Source organism: Falco peregrinus, chromosome 2, assembly GCF_023634155.1.
Source record: "Falco peregrinus isolate bFalPer1 chromosome 2, bFalPer1.pri, whole genome shotgun sequence".
NCBI lineage: Eukaryota > Metazoa > Chordata > Aves > Falconiformes > Falconidae > Falco > Falco peregrinus.
In genome coordinates, this window is record NC_073722.1 from 121,786,109 (window position 1) to 121,808,081 (window position 21,973).

Here is a 21,973-nt window from a genome sequence, read left to right on the forward strand (position 1 = left end):
TTTAGAAATGTCATGTAAGATACCAAGTGTATTCATTCTAACCCGCTCTCATCTCTGTGTGTTTGTATATGCACATTTAGCTGCATACGCACATAGCTAGGCAGAGATATAAATTCAAGCATTATACTTTCATATAGCATATTAAACAGCATTTACTTGACTAATATGACTTTATAGCTATTAATTGTATTAATTATACTTTCATAGCACATTTAGCAACATTTAATATGACTTTGTATCTTTTTTTTAACATACATACATTGTTTTGATATAAAGGTCTGGGTTTGTTATATATGTTATATATTAGGCACAAAATAGATTTGCTATAATGCACAAACACACGCACGCACACACCCTTGACCCTGCCGTGTGTGCATGTGTGCACACGTGCCTGTATTGCATGCACTCTCCCTGTGGAAAGATACATATATATAAAAATATAATATTTCATACAGTATATTTATCACAATTCACTGATTAATATAGCTTAATAATATATAAATGGATTTTATTGCTCTGAAGGCCTGGTTTTATGATATACACTATATATCATGCACAAAAGAGATTTGTCATAATGCACAGACCTGCATATGCGTGTGCACCCATACATGTGTGGCTATATAGTGCCCTGTCTCTATGTCTCTATATACTATTGTGTATATAGCTAGCAATTCAAATATCTTTTATATATAATTATATATCAAACATAGCCTTTAATAATCTAGGTTTATATTTAGGTATCTCTAATTATATGATTTATTGCTACAAAGGTCTGTATTTAATATACGTTATGTATTATGCATGAAGTTAGTTATTTGCTATATATAGTTATATACAGTTAGTAACTATATATGTGCTATATAGTTATTTGCTATAACGCAGAGTGTCTCCGTGCATGTGCGTATGTATTGATATTGATAAACAGCTACAAACAAATAATGAAGTTTTCAGGAAGCATATTTAGCAGCCTACTTTTAATACATTTCTATTTCTATGTATAAAATAGGCTTCAGTGGTGTACAATGCCTGTGATTTAATGTATATGTGTTACGCATTCTGCACAAAATGTGTGTCCATAAGCGTCCCTCAGCAGTGCCACCAGGGGATCCCCGCGTGCAAGCGCCTGCGCCCTGCGGATGCTGGGGGGCCCCGGCGGTGCCACCGCAGACAGGACAAGGAGTAAGAGACTGAAATTGCAGCACAGACAGCACGGCTGGGCCAGCGGGAGAAAAGCCTGGGAGGGCAGAGGGTAAAACACCGACGTGAACTGCCGGGAGGATTGTGAAAGCCCCGGTGTCAGAGGCTTTTTGGAACATGCTGGCCGAGCGCGCCAGGCACGGCACGCAGCGTTCGGCCGCCCGCAGCCGAGGGTGGGCTAATAATACCGGAGAGTCCTTCCAAGCTTTGCTTTCAGTGATTTAGCAGAAGGCTAATTAAGGTGCTCAGCACCACCATCAGCTTCAAGACAAAAGTCATTTTCATTCAGCCGAATATGTTCATATACGAAGATATATATTAAAAAAAAAAAAAATAATCCACATTCCCCCTCCTAAACTAATCCTTCACTTCCAAAGTGCCTGGCTTCTCGTTTGAGAAGATGGTAGAGTTCCCACAGTAACGATGTTCAACCCTTGAGCATTTCTGACACTATAAATCGTTGCTGTTGGAAGCCAAACATGCCACAGGTTGCCCCAGCTCGGGAGGTGTTGGGGGTTGGGTTTCGGTGTTTCAACATCCCAAATAACTACGGCTCTCCGGCCAAACATCCCGTGGTCTGGGCTGAACGTCCTTCGGAGCCGAGGCTCCGCCACAGGCTGACCCTGGCACAGAAGCCACATACTGTGGCTGGTGACCACCTGCACACACCTCTGCGTCACGCCTGGAAGCCAGCACCACCCACCAGGAAGCGTGGAGACGTCTGCTGGAGCAAAATTCACTAATTCAGTAGGTCTCTACTAACGGCTTTTCACCTAGGTGAAAATTTAAAGGACATTTTCTAAGGCGCCTACAGGATTTGCGCACCCAAATCCACCACCAAGTGGGGCTCGTGCCACTAAGCCACAGACATCTGAACATCTCCTTCTGAGAGGACGCTAGGCTCATTAGTCAATGACGTAACTGCTGTTACAGAACTGGTGCTGGCGCCGCTGCTATAGCCCTTTGCAAGAGGACGCTGGTGCCCCAGCTCACCCAGCTAACAGGTGCCCCGGTCCTGCGAAGTGCACCGGCACTGCCACCCTCACCACAAGCAGGAGGATGCCTGGTGTGAGAAGCAGCTGGCAAACTGCTCAGTGGCGGAACGCCAGCCCGCGACAAACTACCACCCGAACAGGAATCTGAAAACCTCTTTTTTTAAAGCCACCGCTCTCCCCAGAGAGGGAAAGCCTGTAAGACTCGGTGAGCTCAGGCTGTGCGTGGCACAGATGCTCTGAAGGTGTTTCACCTCAAACTTCTTCGTGTTTGATTTTCAAGGCGGGCTGCAAAGCGCATCCAGAACCCAGCGGGTGTGTTTAGCCCCCGGCACAGCGTCACCTCTGCTCTACCGCCTGTGCCACAGCCGGGCGGCACTGGTCCTCCCAGCACTGCCAGACACGTAACGAAAAGCATCCGACCGCTTCCAGCTCGCCACTAGCGCACGCTTCGGGTGTCTTGGGCGCCTGCCCTTCCCAGACTGTGACGGTTCTTAGTGAGTTTATCCAGACGGACGAGGAACGAACCATTTTCAAGGAGCAGAACGCCAGCGAGCAGCCGGCAGCTCTGACGCACCACAGCCCGTGCCACAAGCCGGGGCTGCTGCAGGGAAGGCAGGACCGACAGCACCCACACTGCGGAGCTGGCAAGCGCCCACCTTGTCATCCTGGCCGTTCTGTTGTTGACTATTTTTAACTTTAATCTTATGACACCTATTGATGGCAAAAGCAATTAGCGAGCAGAGACCAACATCCTGCATTCTTTTAAAAATAGCAAAGCACCGAGAAAGACTTAGTCAAGCACATGATGTGCACGTGACAGCCTTAGCCTCTGGAGAAATCACGTGGCTAAATACCCCAGACCTAAAGAATCGTGTAGGGGTCCTGAGCATAAGGGACACTTAAGCAAGAGGTTTAATAGAAAAAAAGAAAAAAACCTCTATGAAAAACATTAGTACCTTCTCTAACTGGTTCATTCCAGCCCGACACAAACGCATTTCACCAAGAAGCAGCTCCAAGAATGCTGACACTGTGTGATTTACACAATTCGTGGATCAGCGTGCGGGAGCTGTTACCAGCTGTGGAACTCAGGTAAGGAACCACACCGTGACCGATGACCCACCACAGCGCCGGCCCTCAGCCTCCGCCGTGCGTCACCAGCACGGCCAGCACGGAGGAACTCCTGGCCTGGGGAACAACCAGAACACTGTGAGCGTGACGCAGGCTTGGCGCTTCCAGTCAGGGGAAAAAAAACAGTAAAAAAGAACAAAGCTGTGCTAAACGATGTTAAACGGAACCACCTTGTCTGTCTGCTAACACCGACACAGAATTTCGTTTTTAGAATTCTGGAAAAGCACCATAACCAACTGTTTCAAAGAGCCTGAAGCGTCCGTTTTCTACACTGTAATTCAAATAGATACAGCAAAAACCATGTTCAGACACTCAAACCTCCTTTGAAAGGACTTCATTGCTTACCTAGAACTGGAAGAGTATAATACAATATCTTAACACAATCACAATTAAGAGGGATGTGGGGAAGACATAATTAGAAAAGCAGCCCAATTTTATCACTGCTTTTGGTAGCAGAAATAAACACGAATAGTTTATCTGTGCATTCCTTGTTGCTGTTGAATTATAAAAACCCAATACAATTCAAAGAAGTGCACTCTAGAATAAATCCTTAAATGAATCCCTGCAGATAACAGAATTATTTTTCAGATGCAAACAAAATTGTATTGAAAAAATAGAACCTAGAAGTGATAAGACCAGAGGTATCCAGTATTCAAAGTACTCGTTGCATCCTAGACATCCTCTGGATCTGCAAAACTAGGACGCACGTTATCACCGCTTCATTTAGACTCAGTGTATTTGTTGCGCTTCTAAAACCTAGAGGCACGGAAAACAGAGAAAAGCAGGTGCTTTTAAAAACATTTTGCTTCAGGAAGGCAAAGAAATTAGGAAGGCAAAGAAATTACATCTCTGCTACTGCAGCAAACCTTACCGGGAAAAGCACTGTTACTCCTGGGAGGAACCAGCCTGGAGAGCTGTAATTAGACAGGGGAGCAGGGGGGTAAAAAAAAAAAAAAAAAAAAAAGAAAAAAAAAGAAACAAAGGAAAAAGCTAATTGACATACTTGTTTTCCAGACAGAAATGCATTTTTAGTTCAGCTTGTCTGTATTTTATGCAATGATACCCCTATAGGGATAGGAGAAAAAAAAATTTAGTGTTATAAAACTGAAAAAAATTCAAAAGCCAGTATATACTAAGACAATTGATCCAGAACAGCAAAAGGGAGCATAGTAAGTTCCCCAAATTCATCAAGATTTGGGCATAAATCTACTTTTTTTCCACAGCACAAACTGAGTAACTTGCATCGTGTTCTTTCCTACTGTTTTCGTTTTAAAGAGTTGACCGAGCAAGCACAAGGGTCCTTGGGTTCAACTCGATCTCTTGTGTCAGGAGCGCCAACAGTGTGAAGTCTCTCACTTTCCTGCGTAAGTGTTGGAGGGGAAAACACCAAACACTACGAATACAATGGTTTCCAAATTGCACAAAATGTTTATTGTTAGTCTAGTACATTCAATATCATATTGACTAGAATACAGTAATTCAAAATATTTTTGGCGAATTGAAATTTTTTAAAAAACATTTCAAACACTCCAAAAAGCAATGCCATGAAAAATTAACTTAAAATTAAAACATATTCAAGCAATAGTTTCACTTTTGACTACAGAAAACCTTTACATGTATTTTAGTGGTTTTAACAGTTACTGCATTTAAACAAAATATATGAACTCACAAAAAGTGGAAAATATTAAAATAGACACAATGTTAAAAAAACTGAGGCATCCAGATGTGCAAGACTGTTGTACTAGGAATTACCTGCCCAGCTGTTCCTTTTGTCCTCTCTTGGGGCAGTTAGCTAGTCTGCTGTAGTGGTGCCGTTTCTCCAATCACCTGATAACACCACACAGCAAAATTCTTCAATGCCTTGAATTTAAAGTTTGTCCCTCTTGTAAATTCTGTATACAAATATATATATTCTAAAATACGTAACCCACTGGCAAATCTAGGTGAAATATTAGATGGTACCTTGAAAAACATCCCTATCTTGCTACTTATTGTTTGCAGACAGGCAATATCCAGAACAAAATCTGAAAAAGGCAACACATTTTGGTTTTGTTTTTAAATACTGACATGAAAAACTGAGTAAATCAGAAAAAGGATAAAGTCAATCTTAATATAAGACATTCATTATAGAGTGGGACAGGATACAATTGTTGGACAAACAGTATTACAATGACTCTTCTACTTCTGGTCACTTAACGCACGTGTTCTACAATCATGACTTGCTACCACAAGTTTGGGTTTCCTGTACAGAAGGACAGCAACACAATCAAGACCAGTCTGACTCTGTCAAGCCCCAGAATGACAAGTGACACCGTATCAGGTTCTTCAGGCTCTCCTCCCTGCAAGGCTGTGCTTGGGAAGAACCAACAACCTCGAATTCAAAGCGGTCAGCAATCGCTCTGCTCCTGCTGCTCCGACCGGGATTTCCCAACAGAACCACCCCAACAAAAGCCGCTGGGAACTGTTCTGGTGGCAGGTTTAAATCCCTTCAAAAATCCAAGCTTAGTATCACAGCACTACTAGGTGTACGCGTACTCTGGAGAAGTAAGCGGCGCTCTGGTTTGGACAGGGGGTGTTAGCTGTCCCCTTCCACTGCCAGCCCGCTTTCATCCAGGCTGCTGCCTAGCTGGGCGGCACGGAGCAGAACTGGGAATCTTGAGGAGAAAAATCACATCGCCTACCTCTCTTAAAGCACTTAATTTCCATCACTGATAAAGCCAAATTAAGGTGCTGTTTAAGTGGTACTACAGATGAGCAGAATACTGTCATGTTAAAACTCAGCAGAATCACATTTAGGTTTTAGTCTGTAAAAGTGGTTATTACAATTACACCTGTAATACAACCTTTGGAAGAGGTACAATGTTTGCTTGTCAGTACAGTGTGTGGAATGTAACCATTTCTTGCAAGATTTTGCAACATGAGTAACTGCATAGATGACAGTTGTGTGTTTTCAGTTCAATAAATGTACTTCCCAAGTTTACAAAAAACACAAAAAGTTTCTATAAAAGTCTTATTATACCAAGATAATGGGTGGTAAAAGTAGATTATTTGTCCGATTCATGTTTAATAAATGAGTAGTGGAAAGGCGATAGAAACCAATTTCAAATCAAAAGAGATTTTTGCTATTGCACTGACTTCACCCTTTGAATCACTAATTTAGAAAAATTCACGTAGTTAAAAATTGTAAAACTAAACTAGAATACAAAATTTATTTGTAAACATCAGGTAGCCAGTTCTACTAACATGGAATGGACTCTTGGTACTGCAGTACAGTATCTTGATTATTTACAGCACTTGCCATACGATGGGCAATTGCAGGACACATACAACATCAGTTCACAGTAACTGTGTTCAGAGAACTACCAACGTCAGTGCAGTTTTTCTGTGCAATTGTCCAATTTCCCCGAATTCCTTAGGTCAAATAATACTGTTACAGAGGCCAAGTGCAGATTACTTTGCGTGTATCAATCATAAGTGACGAATTATGTCTGCAGGACTTCTGTAAAGGTACTTCCAAATGGCATAGTAATGAACAGCAGCTGCTGTGGCCACAAAGAGGTGCCAGATGGCATGGGCAAATGGAATGACTCCATCGCTCTTGAAGAACACCACACCCAGACAATATATCAAGCCTCCCCAGGCAACCTCCTGAAGTCCATCGGTGTTGCTCTGTCAATTAACAAGGAAAGATTAGAACTGTGGTATAAAGGAGGGAAAGGTATTTTAGGTACAAAATAGCAAGTGCCTTCCGCCCCAAGAGAAGAAAGCTGGCTGTCAGAACTTCGAGCATCTTGGATTTGACAGACGGACAAGTGAGAAAAATCAGTATATTTATATTATACTTTGTGACTATATAATAATATATTTATAGAATATCTCGCAATAGCACTGTAGAGGTAACAGCAGGATAACTCAAGAATTGAGACAAATTTGATGCTTTGCTTCATGCTCATGAACAGAGCAGACAAACATGCAGAAAAAGAAAACCACAGCACCGTGTGCAAGCGTTGAGTTTAATGCAACTCCCACTGGCTGGATGAAACACCTGGCAAGGTTTTGGCATAGCAGAGCATTCACATGGACAGTTAAGGCATTATCTTCTAGATGTGTCAGATTTGTATCAGCAGCAGACGGGGTTATTCAAAGTTATTCAAAACGTGTAACTATAAGTAAACAATAAAGTTTTGAGTTGGACAAGATGGTGTAGATGCTTTACAAATGCACCAAGAAGCTTTTTCTTAATAAAACCCAAAAAAACCCAAAAGCACCAGTTGCTGAGAGATCAAGTATCCCAGATATGGTGCGTCAGTTTGATACAGTTCAACTGCTTCTCAGCTTTTAAATTTTCCCCTGCTTCACTAATAAAAAAAGCCTCTAGTAAGAGACAAAATACTCTAGCTTTGTTGCCCCTGAGTAATTTTGAAAGGGGCAAGAGTCAATTTACTTCTCCCATCTTGGTCCAGACCACAGCATTAATTGATTTCCAGAGAGCTCTTACACATACCAAGAGAAAAGACAACGTGCTATCAGAAATCCACTCCGCTGCTATGAAGAAAAAGCTTCTTTCCCAACTTGTAAGTGAATAAGTGGGCATTAAGTTCATAAACAGTAAAATCTAGAAATATTCCTCAACAGGTTAAAGGTACTTCACATCTGTATCATTTTTACTCAAACGGAAGTAATTGAACTGTTACGTCCAACATCCTTTCAGAAGTGAGGGTCTTCAGAAGTGAGGTCCGGGACCTAAGCTCTTTTCATCTGGACCCTGTGGCCCAGATTCAACAAACCAAGGTAGCATTTCATTGACATGTAAATCATAAACCCTAAATATAAATGACTATATTTGGTTCTTCTGCAGAGAACATTTACAATTATGGCGGACTAAAATCTTTTCAGATGAAAGATAGCTGCAGTGGAACTTAAGCTAGTTATAAAAGGAAAGTCTGCATGTTTGTAATGTTAATAGTCACATTCCTTACCATGGATGTCACTACCAGAGCAGGAGAAAATCCCATCGCTAAATAGAAAAAGAGTTCAACGATCTTATACCTAAAAAGGAACAATTTGAGTCATCTAAGGAGGTGTACAAGAGGATGAACATTTCCGTCAACAGTAACAAAATATTTCAGGTTTTATGTTAGCATGGGTCCATTAAACTATTCAAAAAGCTTTCTGTGCAGATAAGTAACCAATGTTTTATAACATAAACAAAGCTAGCTTTTTATCTCTGCATTGTACAGTTGCAGGTAATACCTTGCTCTCTAAACACTGCCTAAATGCATGCATTTGCATTAAGTACTAGTGAGAATAAAACATTGAGACAACTTATTTTCTTATTTAACAAGAACCTCAGTAGCTCATTGCCAAAACAAAAAAGTTGGTTCTTGCTTGCTCCCTGAGGATATGAAAGCAGGCTCAAGAATTCATATCTGAAACTCAGGGACTTGCACTCCAAAACAAAACCAAGAAGGTAGCAGGAGTCAATATGCATCGGTATCTATAAACAATATAATGTTGCAATATTGTATTATTACCTAACGCTACATAAATCAGGGGCGTAAGAAACTCATAATTTCAACTGCTTTCTTACCCTACCCACTCTCACCCCTGCTTTGTTGTAGCAAAAGTTAAAATTTTAGAAGTGGATACTTCCCTCCCAGTCCTTTAAGAGAAGACAATAATATAGCCTAAAGACATGTTATTACAGGGCAAATATAATTATCTTCTGACAAGACCTAAGTCTGCATCACTCTCATCATGTATTTCCACTTTTCAATGTGTGAAAGGCTGGATAAGAACCCTCAGAAAGCAAGAAAGCCCACACCTTTTAATTTCAGTTTAAAGTTAAATGCAAATAATAATTCTTACTTTTCATGGTAGAGAAACACATAAATGGTTCCTCCAGCAGCCATCAGCCAGATAAACCAACGCATGTGAGATGCCAGAGGTCCGAGCTCACGTAGATTTAACCTGGAGGTACAAAGATTTAAACAGACAAAAGTCACAAATGAATGGACCAAACCGACACAAGACTAGTAGGGTTTGATAAAAATAAATATTTAGAGCTGTAAAGTTAGGCATGATGCAGGGAGAAGACACTTGGGACATTCTATATCCAGACAGGTAGAAAGTGCGTTTGCATTGATGTAAGGGAGGCATAAACTGGGGTATGTGGAATATAAACTCCATCCTGCTGTTTTCTAACATTACTTTCAGCAAATCCCAGGGGATTACGTTGTGATGCATTTTGCAATGCATTTAAGAAGACACCTATAGATTTTGGAAAGTCACAATGATAAAACATTTACATTGGAAAAAGCTTTAGTTTTGAAACTGCACTTCAGATTTCTTACCACGGTGCGTATGATGCTGCAATAAAGACATAGATCATCATTCTGTCACACATGTGAAAGCAATGCTCCATTGTCCTAGTAAGAGAGAGAAGTAGTCACCAAGACAGATTTTGGAAAGGTTTTTTTATCATTTCAGTTTCCTGACACACTTTGGGATTACTTTGGGGAAATACCATCAGCTCCGTAACCTCTTAAAACCATCTGGAAGACTGTCCAGCTGACTTTAGCTTCAGGAAGTCACACGCAAGACACGCAGGAGATGAGCACTCCTCCGCTCCTCTCCCCTTCTCTCCCCCTGCATCCTGCTCTCCAGCAAGCAGGCTGAAAGCTGTCACCTTAACTCTGCCTCATTCAAAACCCGTTACCATTCAGCGACTACTAGTACAATTCAGTTTATAGCCCAGAATTATAGACGGGTCATAATGGGACCAAAAAGTAAAATAAAATTTAAAAATAACAAATCAAATCGCATCTTAGTTCTGCTATTGCTGCCTTGCTCCCAAGGAGGCTTTCTGCTAGTTAGCTGTGTGTCGTATTTTAATTCCCTTGGCAAACTCCATGTTCCCTAAAATATCTGAGCACACCATAGTCCCAGACAATGTTCTGACTTCTGCAGTGGGATTATAGCCACTATGCAGTTAGATTGTGTTTTTCCCATTTCATCTTATGGATTAAGAGACACTAGGGCCTAGAAAAACACATATTTTCTTTGTGAAAAAGCAGCAGACATTAGAGTTCATTTGTATTCTGAGCCTGGCTCACTATTTCTTCCAACAGAATCAAGAGTGTTTTCTTCGTGATTCAGTACAAGGTACCACTCCAACCTTCTGTATAATTATGTTTTTGACCAAGAAACACAATGGAAAAACATCACAGAACATGAAAATAAAACATACATCTTATAGCAATACCTTAAGTGACTCTTTTTCCAAGAAACGATATGAAATACTGTGGAGACAATGAAGAGGGCGCAGAGCCCCATGCCATACATCCATGCTGTTATCTTTTCCCATCGATCATCAGACAGCCGGTGGAGAAGGGCACTACCCACGATCGCGGGAACAATAAGGAACTAAGAAAACAAAAGGCCACTGTTAAGTCTTCCCTGGCAGCCAGCGTAGTACCATCCACAGCACCGCACCAGTGGGGCAGATAAAGTTCCCTTCCAGGCCCTATGCTGTGCCTTAAGATATTAATTTGTTCACCTGAACTGTAAATAAGTTTCACAGGTTAAATTCTTGGTAGTTTAACCCAAGCCTCACATGATAAAACAACAAAGCTAGGAACAAATAATGTTTCAACAAAACTGGCAACTCTGCTTTGCATTACAGGTTTGATAGCTGGGACTATCTAGCTGGGCCAGCCTGCACTGCCCACGCCCTTTACCTACCTACAGACTGGAAGAAACTGGGGCTCTGATCACAATTATAGTGCAGAAGATGCAGAGTATACCAAATGAATCTGAGAAGTAGTTAGTTAATCCAGAGATTTAAAAAAAAAAAAAAAAGTGGCTTTTACTTTAGGCTTTTGAAGTACATCAACTGTAGCTCCATTCCTTCCTTTTTTTAGCTACATTTCCTTCCTTTTTGCAAAATTTAGTACATTTATGCCAAAAGCTGCAAAGTCATGGAAATGAAAAGTATGGTATTCCTATATCCACAGCATTTGGACAGAGGTGAAAACACTTTCCAGGTCTTGTAACGAGCCTAGGGAAGTTGACCTCATGCACTCTGAGGCCAAAAATAGCCTGCCAGCCTGGCTTCTCATTTATCACAAACCATAAATTTCCATACACATATCCCGGACAGCCCCCACGTTCAAGAAAGGTTCAAGTGTTTCACTCCTCAGGAGACCAGTCACGCCTGTTTTCCACATATGACATGCAGTTCAAAGTGCAGCTGAAGCCCTTGAGACAGCAAGGAACTGATGAGATGTGGCAGTTGGGTCATTCAGTTTTTCCAGGGACAGGAAGATACTGATCTCCAGAAACCGTTTTTCAGCAGTTTCTTTAAGCTGTGCGGACATGCTGTACCCACGGTCATCAGTTTCCTTCCCAATTTCTAGTGCAAATTTCAGTTTTGACTAAACTTGAAAGAGAACTAAAAGGTTTCAGAGATTATGTACCCACAAGTATCATCAACCCAAGTGCTAGGTAAAATAGCAAATCCCTGCAAATCCCCTGCTCAAAGCCTGAGCATGAACTGCTCAGAGATTCTGCCTGGAGCTCTGATTGATACCATTTTATAGGTAGGAAGACCTCTCTGGAAACTAGATTTAGATATTACACTGAACAACTTGTCTTTCCTACACAGATATCCCAGCCTTTTACCAGTCTACTAAAGTATTTCACAAATTAAGATATGATACGTAATACTCAAACGGGCCAACACAAGAGTTTCATACCAATCACTTTTCCCAGTAGTTATTGTATGTGAAGTTATAGGGTTAAATTAAACAAACAATTTTCTTATCACCTCTTTCTTTGTACCTTCAGAATGAAGAATACAGCCATGACTGAGCACATGAATGAAGACCTGAATTCATTGCTTTTCTGCCTTGCCAAGGCTCTGAAGAACAATCCTAATTCTCACAGGGAAGAGCGCTATACTACCATGAGAAGGATTTACTGTGTTTTCTAAGTATTCTATTCGGGAACACTTTCCCTCTGTGCCTGATATGCTTCATGGGAACAGTTAGACTAAACAAGAGATGTTTTATTACTATTTCTGACCAAAAATAGCTAAAGACAAAATCCAGAAATGATACCCTGCTGTTCCAGCCAACTGGATAAAAGTTCTTTAGCTACTAATGCCATAACAGATAACATACCATACAAAAGACTTCATTATATCTAAGCTCCATCTTACAAAAGAAATATAACACTGTAGTCAACAAAACTAGGCAGATTTTCCCATGTTCATTTGAAAACAATCTCTAGCCCAAAAACTGTGTTTTAATCTTCAGAATGGAGAAGCAATCAACTAGTCCTTTAAAAGGAGGGCTGTTTAGCAAAAAATTAGTCAAAGAATCAGAACTAATAGAATGAGTGTGATTGTGCCATGTCAGTTTACAGCAATGACATAGCATTTCTAACTTGCCAGCATTCCTAGCAAAAAAGCTAGCTAGGAGTCACAAAAAGCTTTGCTTATTTCATCATGAAGCACTACTCTTCCCAACAGATATCATCAAACCCAGCAACTTAATGTACTGTGAACAAACCCAGAACCATGATATTCCATCTTACTAATTGTAGCACCTTCATTAATAGTTGCTAAATCAGAAATGGGGCTGAGAGAGATCTACAGAACAAGAGAGCAGGCAACTTAGTTTCACTAAGTTTTCTAGAAAAATGCCAGAACAAAATTAGAGCATGAAGTTACAAAACCCTCTGCGATAAGGAGGACGACAAAAGATAAAAATCTATTTATTTACAGTTATAGGCAGGAATCTTTAAGAAAAGACATGGGCACAACCCTTGTGTGATGTATTTTGGGAAACAATGCCTACAGTCACAAACAGTGGCCACTGCAAAAGCCTTAAGGCACAAAGATGCATGCTGAAACAACTTATCTGCCACACTTCAGGGAAATTGTACTCTCTGGTTACTAACTTATGGCAAATCATCTGCTATCTTCTATCTATCTAAGGTTGCTTAGGATACTGGTACGTTGGTCAGTATTTTATCTGTGTTCTTCCCATATTTCTGCAGACAATCTCTCCTGCAGAGAGGTTAAAAAATCTGTTAAAAATTTTGCTTTTGTATGTAACATTCACGCCAAATTACATTATTTTCTTTGTACGCAAGGCTACGCACGTCATATAGTCGGCAACAATGGCTTTTGATGCACAAGCCGCTGTAGCAAAGCATGGCGTTATTGTTCCAATTTCACGTGCCTTTCATCGAGAGGGAAACACTGACAGCATGAAGATGGTCCCAACGCTTCCTCTTTGGAAAGGAGGACAATGGAAAGATCAACAAATCAGCCAAAATTGCATGTGACACTTAGAGGGAACCAGGAAGGGCCGTGTCCACCTCCAGCTGCCTGCTCCAGGAGCGCAGTCCTGAAGCCAAGTACGGTGCCTCCCTGCTCACCAGTTTTTTCAAGGAAGGAGACGAGCGCTGTGCAGTGGGAAGCTTACTGGGAACATCGGTTGTGCAACCCAGAGCGCAGAGGAACTGCTAATATCAGCCAGGTGGAATAGAGACATTTTCATCTTAAGAGCCCTTCTGAAATTTTGATGACCCCTACTTCCATGCTCAAACAGCCTGCTAAATGCTCCAAGCCTCATTTTTTAAATATTTATACCTCTCTCTTTTTTTTCCATGCACTGCACAAACCATGACTGGAACAGAGAGACTATAACTTATTTTAAGAACAGTTCCTCCTTTTAAGCCAGTTGGAAGAAACTTTTAGAGCAGTACAAAGCAAGCCGTGTCTAAATTCTGAGGGTTTCATACAACACAGTATCTTTTCTCTGATAAGCCTTACGTACATCAGAAGTTTCATGATGAAAGAGCCATCCCTCCCCTTAGATTTAGCTTACCTTACAAGTTAAATTCTTACAACTCCTGCTTCTCTCATATACTGTTTCCTTCCTGTTCTTCTAAACACAGAGAGCAGTCTTTTCTGTCCCTGTATTCAACTTTTTAGCTGCCCTTCCTAACTCCTAGTGTCTAAGGACAAGTCAGTGCTTCATTTAAAGCTAAAAAAAACCCAAGACATTTTAAATAGCCTTACTAGTTATAAATTTGAAAATACCTTACTATGGTACACAAAGTTACCTTCAAAGTACTGTAACAAAAAGCTACACATGGGATTCTGTATCTCCAGTTATTGCTGGGTTTAGGGTTTTGTTTTTTCTTTTTTTTTTTTTCCTTTTAAATACCTGCCTAAACTGACTACTGCATATTTTTAAGTCAAAAAACAGATGGGATACCTACAGCAGAGTACAGCCACGCTCGTAAAATTCAAGTTGACTGCTTCCTGAATTATGAATAAAGCTTTGGAAAAAATGCATGGAGAACCATTGCTAAACTCTGTTTTGTAGAAATTATATCAATGTCTAATTGAAAACTCATACTGTAATCAAGTGGCAAAGACTCAACCACTCGACCATCTACCATTTAGTAAAATGGTCTGTAACACACAGAAGCAAGTGCGTCCCCCCAGCTGCTTCTGTATAATCCACTCTGCTTTCCCAGATCAGATTTCTATTTCAAGGCTTTAAAGTTTAATAAAAAAATATTTATTGCATACAATTTTATTTAATAAGTAACAATCCCTCTTTTATACTACACTTTATTTTCTTCCAAAGGGTATGTTAATATTGTATATCTCCAAGCTGTTAACAGTTCATGATAGGTTTTAGCACGTAGCTTGACTGTTCTGAAAGTAATAAGAGAGCTTCCCCAGAACCTGTAGAACACCACAAAATACTGATATGACATCCTGGCTGTAACCCACTGCTAACAGGCAGGAATCAGACATGCCTGTTTTTCAATTAGATGAATGCTAGAACTGCTAAGGAGTACAGCAACTTCTGCCAGATATTTTGAAATCTAACTTTTTGGCCAGAGTAAATAAGATTTGTACAAGGATTATGAGATAAACTACATATTTGTGCTAACTAACAGCATGTTGCTTCATTCTCTAGACAAATAAGCATATATTTACATAATGCTGTACATGAGAGCCTTGACTTAAAAACACATAAACTTCAGTTAGCTTTTCTATATGTAAACCTAGGTGATTCTGTTTTTACCAGCAACAATGAGCTGTATGTTGGTTATTTATAAAATATACACAAAGGATCCTTAAGAACAGAGCTCCTTCTAAAACTGAAGAGTCCCATGCGCTACCCTGAGCATTCGTATCTGTAGCTTACTTGGAAACACTGGAGATAAGAGACTGAGGACAAAGTCAAACATACTTCAGATGTTTGGAGTTAAACAAGGGATTGAGGAAAAGCACAAGCTGATATTATAAAAGGGCAAATGCTATCTTAAAAAACACACACACATATTTTTAAGTCCTTTTCAAAGTGCCAGACAGCAAATTAAACTTCCCAATCACTATGAGAGAGAGAGAGAGAAGGGACTGCTTGCTTTATTTTGTATATATCATATATTCAAATCTAGTACAGGGCCTTACATTATGAAAATAAGGACAGACTAGGATTTTTAGTACGGCTGTCAGCATCGTTAGTGCATCTTTCAAAATAGCAGATTTGTCAAAGAATCAATTTGTAGATATAAAGTATCAGAACTAAGTCATTCCAGCTCTTCTAGCTGATACCCACATGATGGTCTTATGAAGCCTTCCACTTCTAACAGGAATAAATCTTTCCTATACTTGCAGTATACAATTTGCAAAATATTACGTCAGCATAGCACTGGGAAATCTGCCTTGCAAGGCTGACTAGTATAGGCCTACATTCACTTTACCGTAGTCATCCTTTGACTGGGACAGAAGAAAACCATCTAGTTGAAGACATGTAACTTAAACTTAGGTGAAAAGGAATCTTAAGAAGCGTCTGGAGCTCCTAGAGATCCAGAACCGGGACTAGTGATTACCAACTATCTAATTAATGTTACATTTTCTAGCCTGTTATAGCTGAAGCTTATACACCAAAACCCACAGAGGCTTCAAATACGAATACGCTTGGGCAAAGGTAAGCACTGAGCCATCCAAACCCACAAAAATTTACTGAAGCATTTGGTTCGAGGGGGGGGGGGGGGGGGGGGGCGGGGAAGAAAAAAGAAAAAAAGAAGTACTTACTGCATGTGTGTAACAGTTAGCAGCATGCTCATAGCAAGTGGGTTTGTAGCGGCTGTTTGCTGGAGCTGGGTGGTTCATGAACCTGTAGAACAATTAAGAGATATTTTTAGGAAAGTTAACAAACCATCTCTTTTGGGTGTCACAAAGGAATACCTCCAGCCTAGTAGTATGAAAAATTATAAGTACAGACATGTTAAAAGTAACTGTTAATTAAATTTTAAGTCCTCCCATATAAGGTCTCGTAACAGAAACATGTTAGATAAAACTCTGTGACTGTCTGTCACAGTGGATGGTTATCTTTAACCAAGACTCTGCACATAGAAGTCAGACTGCCTCTTTTCAGACAGCTTGGTTGGATGAAGAATGAACTATTTCCTATTTAAGTTACCTAATACGGACACAAATTACTCCAGAAATATGGACTTCATCATAGCTGCCAAGGTTACTCTTCTTTTAAGAAGTTCTTGAAACTATAGCAATATTCCAGTTCTATAACACCTTGGAATAAACCAACTTGAACGTTGGCTTTTCAGTTCCTATAGCGAGCAATATTTGTGTTTGAAGCATTAGGTGGCTCAATTTTTCTTTGAGGCTAATCCTATCTTCTGTCTGTACCTAAGACCCAAGCTACACAGGGATGAAAGGAGACTCTAACGGTTCACTCCAAAGCAGCAAAGTTTCAAGAAGCTTTACATAGACATTCTGCCTTTTCCTCCAAGAATTTTCAAACACTACCTAACAAACAATCACAACAAACAGTCTTTTCAAGCCAAGTGAAATATAATTAAAAAATTTGAGAAAGTTTTGGAATAACCTGCCAGTACTAATGTTGCTTTTAAAATTTCTAAAAAAACCAAACACTGGAGTTGTTTCTGTGAAACCTCACAAATTCAAATCTGTGTATAAAATCCTCTGAAAGACAGCACATTATTTGTATGTAACCAGACAGTCATGAACTACTCCAGCTACAGTACCATGTATGTTATCCCAGCACAGCCTACTATCATACAAAAGCAATTCTCTTTCACTAATAAACTCCAGTTTACTCCAGACTATTATAAAACTATGCATTGACCGTTAGTCAGGTATCCAACAAGCCAGGAACAGCTTCACAACAAATACAGAACATGTCTGTATGTTTCAGAACCGAGAGCAGCTTTCTTGGCTAGATTTACATAAAGGGCTTGTTAGACAAACTGTGGTCCTCTCCCATGTCCCTCCTGGTTTAAGTCAAAATCAGTCCTATTTTTATGACATCCATAAAATACTGGGTGATCTCAAAGCAGGGAAAACCAACCAACAAAACCCTACCAGAAGCTCATAGCCTGAGTAAGCAGTTCCAGATTTCTGGGATACAAGACACTTGGCTCTCCTGACTGATTTATTAAATGATTTATAAACAATTTTTTTTCTAACCTCATATTTGAGGATGTAACAACAATGATAAAACAGTGTCATGACCTCTCTCCAAATTGTGGCAGTTTCAAAAAATAGTTTCAACTGTTACTGATACACAGGACAAGAAAAACGTGAACATCATTCACAGACACCAAGTATAAATGGTTGTTAGCAAATTAGTAACTCCACAGGAGTTAATATATTGTTAAAAAATGGCAATTCTTTTGTCAGTGACAAATGACACCTTGCTCTCATCTCCAAGAGCTTAACGACACTGTAGTCATATACACGGGCTCACAGAACATTTAGAAAATTATTTTGTTGCCCAGTACGTACAGGTCTTCAACAGCTGCTGGAGACCATCTCTGCATCCTCTAAAGATGGAACATTCAGCTTACTCAGTTCTGCTTCCAAGTTAGGAAAACATTTAAAAATAAAAGCATCTGTTGGCTCAGCTAAGTGACCAGGATTAGACTGCCCTTGCCCAGCTCCGTAAATTAAAAATAATGGGAAACCTTTCAGTGATTACATCTAGAATATTACTACATTTCTCCAAAGGCCATGGTGGTACGTTGGAAGTCTCACAAGAAGTCAAAAATTAAAAAAAACAAACAACAAACCACCAACAAACAAAAAAATATAGAACCAAAAGGAACAAGCTTATCCTCAGTATTAGCTTTATAATTTCAGTAGTTCCAAATTTCTAGATCAGATATTATTATCATCTAAAAATCTATAAATAATTGAAGGTAGACCGCTAATGGGACCTTCTGTTATTCAGCAAAGCACTACTTTTAATTATTTATTTTTTTTTTTTACTTTTAATTTATAGTTATTTAGTAGAAAAGGTATCTGATCTTTCTAAAGCAGAGCCTGGGGTAACGTTAGATTTTTGACAGAATTATGAACAAACACATAAAAAGAGTCAATTTATTATTAGGTCCTCTTCTTCTCACTAATTTAAAGACAGTTTCATTAGCATTAAAACAGAATATAAACACATTAACAAAGCTATCCTTTTTCTGTTATCTAGACAAAGAGTTGTGGTTTTTTTTCTCCCTTTGTGCCAGCACAGGAATGATGCAAGCATTCGTTCATCTGCATGGCAACTTCAGGCTGAGAAAACAGACAAGCATCCGGTTTCCGAAAACTTCACGTTTCCAAAACTTTTTTAAACTGTTTTTTCTTAAAAAATTCTGATGATTTAAATTAAAACAACAAAAACGGTTAGCAACGTGGCTGTTGGACAGAAAGCTTTACAGGACTCCCACAATAGCTGAAACTCACTTTTCTTCCACCAGAGAGAGTCCCAGCAGACCACCCTTAGCAACGCTTCACCCCCCTTCACTGACATGTTTACACTAATAACACCACCACTAGCGTGTTCTGGCAGGGGAGGAAGAGTTAGGACCTTCCAGAAAAGGATCTCGCAGCAGCCCAGCACCTACCTTTGCTGCACACTGGCCATACCTGCACCTCTCCTCTCTGAAAGGTACCTGCAACATGCGGCAAGACCCAGCGAGCAGACGCTGGAGCACATTTGCTCAGGTCACTACTCACAGAGAACGTTTTCAGCAGAGCAAAGCTTCACTTACTTCCCTATGCTTTTTGATAACACTATTCATAAACGTTGATCAGCAACAACTTTAGAGGAAGGGTCATTTAAAAAGTGGTTGATGAGGGCACTAATTCCAGCCAATGCTTCTCTTGAGTTTGCTTCATTTCCAGTTTGACAGTTCGTGTTTAATGTCTTAAGAAACAGACCTGAAGTTTGAAAATAGCTGCTTTGTGATACTACACTGAAGTACTCATCAAACCCAGGAAAAATTATTCTGACACATGCTGTTGCAAGTCAGTCCTATACTCCTGTAGCTATATATGCATACATCGCAGTATGAAGGCAGAAGAACCTGGCTGCAGACTTACAGTCCAGAGGCAGAAACTGCTCTGTTCTTTCTCAGAGAGAAATAAATAAATAATCCCCACACCACCACCAACAACGGACACTTTTTGTTTTCTGCCACGTGAATACTGCAACACAGGGACATTGTTCTTCCTCCTAACTATGGGTCAAGTTTGCCTCTTCTGAAAAAGATAATTGTGAGGAATATAATCTCACCTTCTTAAAAGTGGAAACCCAATATACAGCATTCAGATGCTGTTTACTCCTATAAATAAAGGCTCTCTGTAACACAACCATTAAGGTTATTAGCAAATACAGGACAGCCTGATAAGCTCCCACTGAAGAGGGCTACAGTTTACAGGAAACATCTTTTAAGTGAAGCCTTTTGATTCTCCAATAAATCCCTAATGTAGTCTTTAACAGAAGCAGTACGAAACCAGAGCCATTTAATCAGGGAATATGCAGCATTATCTCACAAGAACCCATAAATACTTCTCCATTTAAGATACTGACAATCAATGATTGCTAAGATAAAATATTTACTCCCTCAATATCAGAATATGAATTTTCTGAAATTTCATTTCATTTCACAGTAGACTAACAACTACTCGTAGCCAGCCACAAGTGCACAATGCTTTTGCACTGAAGAGGCATGCGTTCATTTTCACAATTTAAATGCATTCTTAAAGCCCCAGATCTACTTGAAGCCAAGGAAATCCAAGCTTCATAATTTCACAGTACACAACCAACCTTCTCTGATGAGCACATTCCCAGTATAAGTGGAAAAGGGGTATTAAGAAAGACATACGGCAATTTAAAACAAGAGGGAAGAAATTCTTATCTCCCCCTTTACACTACTTGAACTTTGATCTTGCAACACGTCAAATATTTACAATGTTAAACATACGTACTGATCCATTCTTTGTGAGACACCCCTAATCTCAAGTCCCGATTCATTTCCAAGGAGTAGATGCTTTATGTTTCGTAGTGATTCCAGAATTAAGAGACCACAGTATTTGGGAGAGAAAGCAGGAGGAAAATCTGAGGGCTCTTAATGCTTTGTCTTTGCACATAAGCCCAGCTTAGAAAAATAAATTCTAAAATCCCAAATCCATGGCAGATATCTGTATGGCATTTGTCTGGTATCACAGCAAGCTCATATACCCCAAACTGCAGAAGAAAAAAAAAAGCACTCTTTAAACCTTGCCTTATTCTGGATTCCCATCTGCTGAATGAATTATTCTTTCAAGCATGAATTAAAATGTCAGTAAAAACAGCAAGCACTGATAATAGCCTCAGAGATCTGGATTTTTTAGTCTTTTCAGGAAGTACGCTGCCTTTATTCAGCTCAAAAGGCCTCATACTTCCTTTTACCAGCTCAAAAGTTCATTACCCCTTTTTGCATCTTTTTTTTCTCTGTGCTTTCCAGCAGCAGGAGAGGCCGTTCAGACCTAGTAAGACACAGTGTATGAGAAACTGCAACCAGGTGGAGATAACTCCACAAAACCAGCAGTGGCATACATTAAATGGGGTTACATATTTAGATACTGAAGCAATTTTAATGTTATCTCATCTCTTTGTTCTCAAGAGGAAAAACAAAGGAAACCACAAGCAGGTCAAAATAGATCAGCAATGTATTTTCATGATGACTGTTTAGGTAAAATTTTGAAGAGGAATGAATAGGTTTATAAAAGCTTGCTTTCCTTGCCCAAACTTTCAGATATTTCCCCTTGATGAATTCAGTCCATTTGGTTAAAAATAGAGCCATATTCCTCCGGCCCAGGCACCTTCCTTCCTGGATTAGAACATACCTAGCTGTGGTTTGTAACTGTTCGTAGAATCTTCGCTATCACTGAAGAGCTGAGCCAGAGAAATGACTGGGATGAGTACAGCAGCAGGGCACTTATGGGGAAATAACAGTGCCGTCACCCGCTGCGGGAAGGTGCGCGTACTTACACGGTACTGGAGATAAAACGAAATCTGCAATTCTCGGGGAATCCCTGAAGCCGTGGCAGCGTGCCCCGCTCAGCATGGCAGGGGCCCCTCTGCACCCCGCTGGCCTCGCAGCCGCCTCAGCCCCCCGGCCAGCGCCAGAGGCCAAACCTGAGGTGAGGGGGGAGCGCACAGCACCCCCTGACCCCCCCAGATTTCTCTTTTGCTCCTCTTTGGGTTTTACTCCCCCGCTAACCCTCAGAGGCAGGCTGGCGGCGGGCGCAGGGA

At 40.2% G+C, this 21,973-nt stretch overlaps 1 protein-coding gene across 4 annotated transcripts in view; it reads right to left on the bottom strand.

Annotated features, from left to right (window-relative positions):
- Positions 1-4,728: 4,728 nt before the first annotated feature.
- The window catches only part of MMD (monocyte to macrophage differentiation associated), a 43,777-nt gene continuing 26,532 nt past the window's right edge, over positions 4,729-21,973 (bottom strand). For all 4 annotated transcript variants that reach the window (XM_027795632.2, XM_027795627.2, XM_027795628.2 and 1 more), the window contains 6 exons: positions 16,453-16,534; positions 10,585-10,745; positions 9,674-9,748; positions 9,189-9,290; positions 8,300-8,369; positions 4,729-6,989 (listed from right to left, as the gene is read on the bottom strand). In XM_027795632.2, coding sequence (XP_027651433.2) covers positions 6,789-6,989; positions 8,300-8,369; positions 9,189-9,290; positions 9,674-9,748; positions 10,585-10,745; positions 16,453-16,534 — 691 coding nt within the window. In that variant the 3' untranslated portion in view covers positions 4,729-6,788. The remainder of the gene's footprint in view (positions 6,990-8,299; positions 8,370-9,188; positions 9,291-9,673; positions 9,749-10,584; positions 10,746-16,452; positions 16,535-21,973) is intronic.